We start from the raw sequence: 12,131 nt of genomic DNA on the forward strand, positions 1-12,131 counted from the left end.
AATGTGGTCCTTAACAAATCTCTCTTTTTTAAATTATGAAGGTTTTACTTTAAATTATAAAGGTTTTAAGCACCGGTTAAAGAATTAAAAAAAAGTTATTAGAAATAATGTGGAAGCGCATTATTTTACTGCAACGTACTTAACTGATTTCATTAATTTCCTTAAAAAAACTCATTTAATTAATAATAATATAATCAATATTAAGAGAAATATGCTCAAATACCTGAGAACGGGTGAAAAATATAAACGCCCTAAATAAGATAAGTGACTTTATTCTCTTGTCTTCCAACAAAACTCATAAAAGAGTGGCTAATGAGATGGAGTTGTTATTTGCATTTATGGAGAATGTGATCATACTTACTCTGAGGTGGATTAAAATCACAAGCAAGTGCATTTATGCGTCTTCCAATAAAAACTTTTCATATTTTACTTCCTTGATGAGTGTACTAAGGATTTGACAAATTATAATAAAGAAACCTCTTTTATATTAATTCGCACTTGATTCATTATTTTGATATACATGCCTTTTCGTCCTCTTATGGGGATATATACAACTAGAAAAAGGAAACCGAACAAAAAGGCTCCACTTAAAGTACTGTAATTGGAACCAGAAAAGAATAATTTCAAAGATAAAGGATTCTAGACATTTGAAGGGACAAGGACAGCACAACAATGATAACAAGCTAGACCACGAGCACGCCACGCGCCCAGCCACACCTTTACATCTCAACCCTCCACGTTTCACTCCATCCAACGGCTCTCACATCACCAACCCCTCCTTTTAGTCCCAAAAAAAAAAATACCCATCTTTATCCACACCCACACTGTCACCTTTCCGTTCATTTCCTCTGTTTTTTCTTCAAATCCATTGTTTCGTGGAAATCCCGAAATTTAACCATGCTTCTCCGAACCGCCGCCTCCGCCGCTTCTGCTTCGTCCCTCTCCCTCTTCAGCCCTACCTCCGAACCTCTCCGTTCGGTTCCCGCTCGTGGATTGGTGGTTCGCGCCGCGAAAGGATCCACGAACCACCGCGCCCTAACCGGCGTGATCTTTGAACCGTTCGAAGAGGTGAAGAAGGAGCTCGATCTCGTTCCCACCGTTCCACAAGCTTCTCTCGCCCGCCAAAAATACGTTGACGAATCCGAAGCCGCCGTTAACGAACAAATCAAGTTGCTCCTCTCTCTCTCTCTCTCTCTCGCACATCGGTTTTATTTCATTTTCTTATTTTTCTCCATCTGATTATTATTATTATTATTTTTTATGCAGTGTGGAGTATAACGTTTCCTACGTTTACCATGCTATGTTTGCGTACTTTGATAGGGACAACGTTGCGCTGAGAGGTCTTGCTAAGTAAGTAACGGTTTCGTTATTTTTGGATGGAATCTATCATTTTATTTTATACTAATTAGGAGTGATTATTAGTTATTAATAATGGTTATGTGTGGTTGATGAAGGTTTTTTAAGGAATCGAGTGAAGAAGAAAGAGAGCATGCTGAGAAATTGATGGAGTATCAGGTGTTTGACTTTGACTTATTTTTCGTACGATGCTTTTTTCTTTTTTGCCTATAGAGTGATTTTGACGTTGAATTCTGATTTTTTATTTATTTATTTGTTTTCAGAACAAACGTGGTGGAAGAGTGAAGTTGCAGTCAATTGTGATGCCGCTTTCTGAGTTTGATCATGCAGATAAGGGAGATGCGCTGCACGGTTAGTGTTTCTGGCCTTGTAATTTCCCTTTAGTGTGTTAATTGGAAATAGGTTTATTTTCCTTTACTGTGTTGTTCTGTTTATCTAAATCTTAAGTGTTATGCGTGTGTTTGGTTTCTGGATCATTTTTTGTTTTTTTTGCATCATAGTGCTTTGTGGTTTTGATTATTGAAGGTACTTGATCGAGCTTTTGAAATCTTACAGTTTTGACATCGTTTCTAGAATTGGCATTCTTAGTTGTTAGTATCATATGATGAATCAAAAATGTTTTGGAATTATGCAGTACATGAAGGAATGTTGTGAGACCATCAATTTATTTATTTACTCTCAGAAGTTCTCATAATTGGAATTGAAAAGTTAAATGAGTAGTGACTTATTAAATGAAAAGGAACTGAAGGAGCACTAAAGAAAGGCAAACTGCTCTGTTTTCATTCTTACGAAACAATGATTTTATGCGGTCACTCAATCACTCGTTTTATTGCTCGCTTCTTATTCTTCTGAAATAGAAGCTCAACCTACTTAGCTGTGATTTTTGTTTTGTGGGACTTATGGTCAAGTTCTTTTTTCAATTCCTAGTTTAACATTATGTATATAATGTTATGTAAAATAAATCAAATCGTGACTGAATGTTACATTAATATAGTACTGATTAGAAATACAGTATATAATTATTATATATTACAAAAATGGTAAAATACAAATAAAGAAGTCACAACTTTTGCAAAAAATAAAAAAATGAAATCGCTTCTTTAGGCTTTACCTGTTGAAATTCTCAACTGGATTCTCTATAAGTCAGAGTTAATCATTTTTTTTCCTCTTTCAGCAATGGAACTCGCTCTCTCATTAGAGAAGCTAACGAACGAAAAGCTCCTTAACTTGCACAGTGTAAGCCTCCTTTGTTGGATCTTAGTTTTGGTTTGGCTGCTTGTGTTTTGTTTCATTGGAATCGTTCGTGTTGACATTGATATTGTTAAAAATGGAAGTTCCTTACTTTAAACTAGATGTATGTTGTTTGACAGGTTGCCACAAAAAATGGTGACGTGCAGTTGGCTGACTTTGTGGAAACTGAGTATCTGGGTGAACAGGTATAATATAAATTTCTTGTTGCAACTATCAATTTTTAAGTGTGAGAGGTTGTACATATGGTGTGCTATGCAATTGCATTTGGCAAAAGACTGCAAAGAAGTTCAATAACTCTAATGTTGAATGGTTTCTTTCTTAGGTGGAAGCAATCAAAAGAATATCCGAGTATGTTGCTCAGCTCAGAAGAGTTGGCAAAGGACATGGTAAGAATTTCAAATTCTGCTACGCATCTTTTTTTCTCCCCAGGTTTTTACTCTGATCAAAGGAAGGTAGTCATGTTATGTGTTTTCCTTGATGAACTTTCAGGTGTTTGGCACTTTGATCAGATACTCCTCCACGAGGGAGGAGATGCAGCCTGATGATTACTATATTACCTCCCCCCCCCCCCCCCACCCCACAAGTATTTTGTATCTTGCTCATTTAGGTGGCTGCTTGAAGGTGGATCTGAACTAAATGAATGAATGAAATAAATGTGGCCTGGTTTCGGTCCTTTCGGAGATTATTTACTACTTGATCAATTGATTTTTTTTCATAAAAAGAAAATAAGACTTGAATCTTTTCCGGAGGGGATAGATTAGTATGAAAGTACTGTGTGATTGTGATTGTGATTGATAAGAACATTTTACGTAATGAATATATGCACAAAAAATGAACTCAAATGATAGGATTAAAAGCTTTCTTGATAAATATGTCTTGCATAAACAAGAAAAGATGACAATTGTGAGATTGAATTTTCAAGTAACAAAATCACAAAAATTAACATTTATTAATAAAAAAAAAAGACGATGGTCTAACACTCCAAAAATAATTAGCAGAAAACTTCTATTTGATTTTATTAATTACTCCCCATTCTCAAAGAAAATACTAAAGCAAATAGAAATCCCTACACCTTTGATCGAAGTAACAAATGTGCATGCATTTACATTGCAAGTTGACCCATAACTAAATAATAAGTTTATCTATGGCTAGGGTTGCAATATAGCTAAGCGACCCCATTTGGATGTTAAGATTAGAAATTTCAAAGTTAAAATAAACAGTTGTAGCAGCCAAGGCTGTCTCACAGGAAACAGGACCATTACCAGCATCTCTGGCATAATGCTTAGCAGTTTTAGGATCGTCTTTCAACTTGCTTAGAGCACTCTTATACGCTGTAATCACACTTTCATAGTCAGAGTTTGCACATTGTGCAATGGCTGGAACATTTTCTGACTTCATCAATGTCCTAAGAAACTTCTGTCCTTCTATTGCCTTGTATAAGGACAACTGCAAGATGGCCTCTGCAAGTTCAAAAAAGTTATTTGCATGCATAATTCTAGGATAAGCTGTCAGGATGTCCGTGCATTCTTTTTGGTTTACTGAGGCCTTGCAAATTTGGGAAATTAGGTCAGAACCATTAGCATTTGTCAGCGAAGGAGAATTGGTAATGAGGATCAAGCAAAAGGAGAGAAATAGCGTTAAAGAATTCATTTTGTGGTTGCAATGGGATGGGTGGGAGTAAATCAATTCTTTGAGGTGATGAATTCTTTATAGTGTTGCTCACATTGCATAATTAATTCAATTATATTATATTTTCAGTTTCAAATTTGTACAGACCAAAACGGAAGGATATACACTGATAAAAAAAATGGTAGGATATCCCATCCCCATTATAACTAAATAAGTATGTAAAATTCTTTATAAAAATATTGATACTGAATATCAAATCAAATATTATAAGTAATTAACATATCTCAGAAGTCCTTGATATAATCTTCGAAATTAATAAGGAAATATTATACCTACAATTCCTACAATCATTTACATGAGAAATAAATGAAACAGTTTTTTTTTAGAAAAAAAAAATTATTTAAGAGATAAGGACAATATAGTCAAAGCATTTATTACTCCAAAATATAAATATTTTTTTTATATTTAGACTAACAATATTTTATAATTAATAGTGAGAAATTAATTCTTTGTGAAACGTAAAAATCATGAACGTGGGTATTACTTTAAATAAAAATAACGCAAGAAGCATAAAAAGTTATTAATTTAATATTTTTATCTTTATTAAATCATTTATAAAAAATAATTATATAAATTAAAAATATAATAGTTATAATAGTTTTTTAAAACATTTATATAACATAGGAAAATGTTAATCCATCTTAGCTGGTGTCCATTAACATGTAATATAAAAAAAAAATTGGATTAAAACATCATTAAATTTTTTTTTTCAAAATTTAATTTAAGAGTATTATGGTACTTCATCATTTAACATCAAAAAATTCATATATACACACGAGAATCGTAAAAAAAAGATAAAAGAAAAAAATCTATTTTTTTAAAAAAATAAATAATAAAATACAATAATATCCTTGAATTAAATTTTTAAAAACAAAATAACTAATAATTCTCTAGTGCAAATTTTTGTGTTGAATGTTAATGCATTCAATTAGGGTGAATATTAGAATTCTCCAAATATTGTAACAAATAATTATATAATTAAAATTGCATATAAATTAGATAATATTTTATAGTGATGAAATGTTTTTCGAATTCATATTCATCCCGTAATCAAATTCAATATAAAAATAAAATTATTTTATCATAATTTATTGACATCATTTACAAAATTTACACACCATTTTGAAGAGATAAGAAAAAAATATTTAAGTCAAGCTAAATTTACTGACATCTTCCTCATGTAACAAGTTCAATAAAACTTATTGGTTAAATTTTAGAAGAAGAAAAAATACAAAACACTAAATAGAATTTAAAAGACAGTTAATTGTCATCATATTCTTGAGATAAATTACATTTTTGCTTGTGAGACCCTAATTTTGTTTGATTAAAAAAAGTAAAGAAAAAAAAAGAAAATGTATAAAAATGAAAAAAGAAAAAAATTATTAACAGAAAAAAAACCTATAATAATAATAATAATAATAAGAGTAGAAAAAAAAAGAAGAAAGGGATATGAAGATAATCGTTTGATTCCTTGATTCTCACGGTTCTCTCTTCTCCTTTCCTCTCCCCTTCCTCCCTTCTCTTATTCTTTCTTCCTTTTGTCTTCTTTGTTTTTTTTTTTCCTTTCGTGATGTTGCTTCGTTCAATGCTATCTTGCCGATGGGCTTTGCCGTCGGCGAATTTCCTGTAAATTCAATCGCGTTTTCTTCATTTGTTATTGTGTTTTGGTTTAATTTTTGTTCGCATGTTCCACAGTCACTAACAACTCTCCTTTCTTCTTGTTTTGGTTGCGCCACCTTGCCTTCGGTAGCCCCTCTGTCGCCACTGCCCCTATCACGATCTCGCATCGCCGGCCAGAGAAGGCGCACCACCCTCCGTGGTGGTTCCCCAAGTCTTGCATCGTTTTGGGATTTGTCTCATCTAGGGTTGTTCCAACCCTGTTGCCTAAATGCGGGTTGGGCTGGATCGTCCTGACCCGGTTCCAATCCAACCCTAAAAAACAAAAGATCAAAAAAACCATTGTTGTTAACACCGATTTGTTAATACATGCAACTTCTTTTTTTTCTTTGTAGGCCTAGCTTATTTTTGCAAAGTTTGTAAAATGACAGAAAGACAATCACAACTGATTTTTCATACATGCACATTTTTTGTTTTGGGCCTAACCCATTTTTGTGAAGTCTGAAATAAAATGAACAACTATTGTTTATACCCTACTTTCCTCATATGCACCATTTTTAGCCCTATTTTTTTTTGTGAAGTCCAAAATAAAATAAAATTGATGGTTACACTCCTTTCTTTATATGTGCACCTCTGTCACTTAAGATTGTGACTAGGTCTGTCATGTTAGCACTATATGTCAGTGTTGACTAAGCCCAAGTCAATTCTTTGACTTAAAAAAACAAAATAAAAAACTATAAATATTAGTGGATATTTTTTTCCTCTATCTTATTTATTTATGATCTTTATCATTTATTTTATTCTTCAATATGATTTTCTTTTTTTTTTTATCATAGCTTGTTAGTTGGTTTAATTAATATTGTATTGTAAATATCTCGTTATTAATTTTATTTTATTTTTCTCACGTTTCAATCACGCATCTTTAATTACTAAGTGCACTCCCTACATTTATTTTATCTCTTTTCATTTTCATTCTATTTATCTGATTTCGTAGTACTATGCCAATTATTTATTTATTTTTACAAATCCGCATTAGCATTCTTTAGTACACGCTTACACTATGTGCACTTCATGGTGAGTCTCTGACTTGCTTGGTGGTGTTTCAATAAAGTGCGAGTAAATTTTGTGAATTACATACTGGGTCTCCGACTTGTTTGATTTCACAAAGTTTACCACAAAACTAAAATCTTTTCCAAAAAAACGTAACATTCTCAAATAAATGATCACTCAATTCTCCTTTTTTTCCGTACACTTCGTCCTGGGTATGCGACTTGTTTGACAATGTTTTAATAAAGTGTGAGTAAATTTTATGAATGTCATGTTGGGTCTTCGACTTGCTTGATTTCATGAAGTTTACCACAAAACCAAAATGTTTCAAAAGAAAATAAAATAAAATAAAATAAAATAAAATCAACTCAACACACAACGTTTTTTATACAAAGAACTACTTAAGTCTGATTATTCTCATTGCACCTGGGGATACGTAAGAGTGAGGACAAATTTCTTTTTGATAAAGAAAAACAAAATAATAAAATCCTTTTTAAGAAAAATAAAAATAAATAAAATAAAATATTGATTTACCTTTCTAAAAAATATAATTCATGTTTTCAAGGAAAGATAAATAATTAAAATCACTTTATTTTTAGCGCATTCAATCAAATGCTGTCATTTTCATGAATGACACGCGGGGTGCTCACACCTTTCCCGCGAGCAAATGATTTTTGTATCTTTTTTCTCAAACGGTAAATCATTCCTTATCTTTTTGGTTTTTTTTACGTTTTTTTAAATAAACGTTAGTCGGGACTCTTCAAGTGTTTCACTTTTTTAAAAAACAATTTATTTATTTAAATATTTTATTTTGTCATCTCGTCGTGGCCCATGATACAACAAGTTCTCAACATTAATTTTATAAAATTTAGTCAATAATGTGCTCAAATAAAAGAGCATGTTAAAAATTGAGTTGATAGCATTTCCTTTTAAGGAATTCATATAAAAATACAGGCAAGATATTGTTTGTTCGTTGTGTGCTATCGTGCATGTGTAAAATCTCCACATATCCCCTCACCTACTCGTCTTGAGGTAAGTCAGAGCATACTTTAGCCGGTTTCGTAGGATGAGGATGAGGGGAAGGCACTCCCTCGATTTGTGTGATCCAGATGAGGGTTTGGGCGCCTATACAGGATGAAAACGTTTTACAACAGTCTTTAAAATAATACACTTCAATGGTCAAAAAATAATTAAACTTTCACTTACAAATGCACCACCCAGTTTGTCAAGCATCCAATGCTTACGAGCATTGAGCCTCTTGAGATGCTTCTTCAATCCCCTAGCCTGTAACAGTCGTAAGCACGAAAGTTTAAAACTCAAACACAAATTAAACAAAAAGATTCAAACAAGTCTGGCATTAAATGACCAAAACCTATGGTAGTATCAATGGTAACCGAGACGGATAAAAAAAACACAACGAACAAATCAAATACAACACCCTAGTTTACTCCAGTTTGGTCCAAAGAATGCAGTACATCCTTCACAGAGTGTTAAAGAATTCATTTTATGGTGGGGGAGTTTCAACCTAGGGCTTTGGTTGCAATTAGAGAGACTAAATTAATTCTTAAAGTGTTGAATTCTTTATAGCATTGCTCGTTACGTAAGTAATTCATCATATATTATATTGTACTTTCAATTTGTATAGATCAAAACGGAACTCAAGGATATCCCCGTTAATGCTAAATAAGTCTGTAAAATAAAAAAATTTAAAAAAATACTAGTTTGATTCTTTATAAAACATTATATAATTTAGAATGAATATATTGATACTATATATCAAATATTATAAGTAATTAACATATACTAGTATATAAATCGTTAATTACATGTAACTCTAATATCAAAGGAAACATTCTTACAATATTCATTAACAAGATCCTTAAAATAAGGAAAAAATCATTACATTTTAATATTCAAGGAAATATTTTTACAATATTTATTAATAAAAATCCTTCAAATAAAAAAATACTATCCTCACTCCTTTATATAAGAAATAAATTTGGGAATTTTTTATTGCTGCAATGTTATTCACAATAAAAGTAATTGATTTTTTTTAAATAAGAAAAAAATTATTAATACTTGATCAATTGATTTTTTTTCATAAAAAGAAAAAAAATACACGAATCTTTCGTCGAGAAAATACATTAGCATGAAAATACTACGTGATTGATAATGACATCTTACATTATGAATATTTGCAAAAAAATAAATTAAGATGACAGGACTAAAATATTTCTGGATAAATATGTCGAATGTAAATAAGAAAAGATATAATTGCGAAATTGAATTCTGGAGTAACATTTCTAACAAAACCATAAAAATTAACATTAATTAATAGAAAACAAAAAAAAAAAGATGATGGTCCAACAGTCCAAAATAATTAGCAAGAAACTTTTATTTGATTTTATTAATTACTCTCCCTTCTCAAAGAAAATGCTAAAGCAAATAGAAATCCCTACACCTTTGATCGAAGTAACAAATGTGCATGCATTTACATTGCAAGTTGACCCATAACTAAATAATAAGTTTATCTATGGCTAGGGTTGCAATATAGCTAAGCGACCCCATTTGGATGTTAAGATTAGAAATTTCAAAGTTAAAATAAACAGTTGTAGCAGCCAAGGCTGTCTCACAGGAAACAGGACCATTACCAGCATCTCTGGCATAATGCTTAGCAGTTTTAGGATCGTCTTTCAACTTGCTTAGAGCACTCTTATACGCTGTAATCACACTTTCATAGTCAGAGTTTGCACATTGTGCAATGGCTGGAACATTTTCTGACTTCATCAATGTCCTAAGAAACTTCTGTCCTTCTATTGCCTTGTATAAGGACAACTGCAAGATGGCCTCTGCAAGTTCAAAAAAGTTATTTGCATGCATAATTCTAGGATAAGCTGTCAGGATGTCCGTGCATTCATTTTGGTTTACTGAGGCCTTGCAAATTTGGGAAATTAGGTCAGAACCATTAGCATTTGTCAGCGAAGGAGAATTGGTAATGAGGATCAAGCAAAAGGAGAGAAATAGCGTTAAAGAATTCATTTTGTGGTTGCAATGGGATGGGTGGGAGTAAATCAATTCTTTGAGGTGATGAATTCTTTATAGTGTTGCTCACATTGCATAATTAATTCAATTATATTATATTTTCAGTTTCAAATTTGTACAGACCAAAACGGAAGGATATATACTGATAAAAAAAAATGGAAGGATATCCCATCCCCATTATAACTAAATAAGTATGTAAAATTCTTTATAAAAATATTGATACTGAATATCAAATCAAATATTATAAGTAATTAACATATCTCAGAAGTCCTTGATATAATCTTCGAAATTAATAAGGAAATATTATACCTACAATTCCTACAATCATTTACATGAGAAATAAATGAAACAGTTTTTTTTTAGAAAAAAAAAATTATTTAAGAGATAAGGACAATATAGTCAAAGCATTTATTACTCCAAAATATAAATATTTTTTTTATATTTAGACTAACAATATTTTATAATTAATAGTGAGAAATTAATTCTTTGTGAAACGTAAAAATCATGAACGTGGGTATTACTTTAAATAAAAATAACGCAAGAAGCATAAAAAGTTATTAATCTAATATTTTTATCTTTATTAAATCATTTATAAAAAATAATTATATAAATTAAAAATATAATAGTTATAATAGTTTTTTAAAACATTTATATAACATAGGAAAATGTTAATCCATCTTAGCTGGTGTCCATTAACATGTAATATAAAAAAATTTGGATTAAAAAATCATTAAATTTTTTTTTCAAAATTTAATTTAAGAGTATTATGGTACTTAATCATTTAACTTCGAAAAATTTATATATACACAAGAGAATCGTCAAAAAATATAAGAGAAAAAAATCTATTTTTAAAAAAAATTAAATAATAAAACACAATAATATCCTTGAATTAAATTTTTAAAAACAAAACAACTAAAAATTCTGTAGTTCAATTTTTTGTGTTGAATGCTAATGCATTCAATTAGGGTGAATATTAGAATTCTCCAAATATTGTAACAAATAATTATATAATTAAAATTGCATATAAATTAGATAATATTTTATAGTGATGAAATGTTTTTGATATTCATCACAATTATGTAATCGAATTCAATATAAAAATTTAATTATTTTATCACAAATTTATTGACATAATTTACATAATGTACACGGCATTTTTAAGAGATAACAAAAAAATATTTAAGTCAAGCTAAATTTATTGACATCTTCCTCATGTAACAAGTTAGGTAAAACTTATTGGTTAAATTTTAGAAGAAAAAAATGCAAAACATTGAATAGAATTTAGAAGGCTTAAGTTACTTGTAATCATATTCTTGAGATAAATTACTTCTTTTCTTGTGAGACCCTAATTTTGTCCGATCCAAAAAAGTAAAGTAAAGAAAACAGAAAAAAAAAAGAAAATCTATAAAAATGAAAAAAGTATTAAGAGAAAAAAAACCCTATAAAAATAATAATAATAATAAAAGTAGAAGAGAAAAAAACAAAAAAAAAGAAAGGAAAGGGATCTGAAGATAATCCTCTCATTCCCTTATTCTCGAAGTTCTCTCTTCTCCTTTCCTCTCTCCTTCTTCCCTTCTCTTATTCTTTCTTTCTTTTGTCTTTTTGTTTTTTTTTCTTTTGTGATGTTGCTTCGTTCCATGCTATCTTGCCGATGGACTTTGCCGCCGATGAGTTTCTTGTAGATTTAATAGTGTTTTCTTCATTTGTTATTGTGTTTTGGTTTAGTTTTTATTCGCATGTTCCAGAGTCACTTACGACTCTTCTTTCTTCTTGTTTTGGTTGCGCCACCATGCCTGCGGTAGCGCCTTTGTCGCCATCGTGTCGCCATCGCCCTTATGACGATCTCGCATCATCGGTTAGTGGCGTTTAGAGAAGGCGCACCACCCTCCATGGTGGTTCCCCAAGGCTCGCTCCGTTTTGGGATTTGTAGGGCTATTTCAACCCTGATGCCTAAATGCGAGTTGGTTCGGGTTTCCTTGACCCGATTCCAACCCAATCCTAAAAAAAATAACCATTGCTGATTACTCATATTTGTTAATAGATGCACCTTATTTTTTTTTTCTTTTTGGGCCTAGCCTATTTATGCAAAGCCTGTAATATGACGAAAAAACTATTCACACCTGGTTTTC

General features: G+C 31.0%; 1 protein-coding gene across 2 annotated transcripts; it reads left to right on the forward strand.

The window, feature by feature from the left end:
- Nucleotides 1–796: 796 nt before the first annotated feature.
- On the forward strand, nucleotides 797–3,347 carry LOC114399628 (ferritin-4, chloroplastic-like). 2 transcript variants are annotated; one of them, XM_028361843.1, is made up of 8 exons: nucleotides 798–1,169; nucleotides 1,267–1,350; nucleotides 1,455–1,515; nucleotides 1,620–1,707; nucleotides 2,531–2,592; nucleotides 2,727–2,792; nucleotides 2,930–2,993; nucleotides 3,097–3,347. In XM_028361843.1, the coding sequence occupies exons 1-8, from the start codon at nucleotides 898–900 to the stop codon at nucleotides 3,147–3,149; spliced, it is 750 nt and encodes a 249-aa protein (XP_028217644.1). In that variant the 5' UTR covers nucleotides 798–897; the 3' UTR covers nucleotides 3,150–3,347. The 2 variants fall into 2 exon arrangements, with proteins under 2 accessions (XP_028217637.1, XP_028217644.1); XM_028361836.1 differs by lacking the exon at nucleotides 3,097–3,347 and having other exon boundaries at nucleotides 797–1,169; nucleotides 2,930–3,064.
- The last annotated feature ends 8,784 nt before the right edge of the window (nucleotides 3,348–12,131 follow it).

This window comes from Glycine soja, chromosome 2 (assembly GCF_004193775.1).
Source record: "Glycine soja cultivar W05 chromosome 2, ASM419377v2, whole genome shotgun sequence".
In the NCBI taxonomy this organism is placed as follows: domain Eukaryota; kingdom Viridiplantae; phylum Streptophyta; class Magnoliopsida; order Fabales; family Fabaceae; genus Glycine; species Glycine soja.

What these genes read in the sequence shown, in the direction of transcription:
- LOC114399628 (XM_028361836.1), top strand. Translation starts at nt 898, where the DNA reads ATGCTTCTCCGAACCGCCGCCTCCGCCGCTTCTGCTTCGTCCCTCTCC. An exon ending in GCCGTTAACGAACAAATCAA is followed by an intron (nt 1,170 to 1,266) that starts GTTGCTCCTCTC and finishes TTTTTTATGCAG; the next exon opens with TGTGGAGTATAACGTTTCCT. An exon ending in AGAAATTGATGGAGTATCAG is followed by an intron (nt 1,516 to 1,619) that starts GTGTTTGACTTT and finishes ATTTGTTTTCAG; the next exon opens with AACAAACGTGGTGGAAGAGT.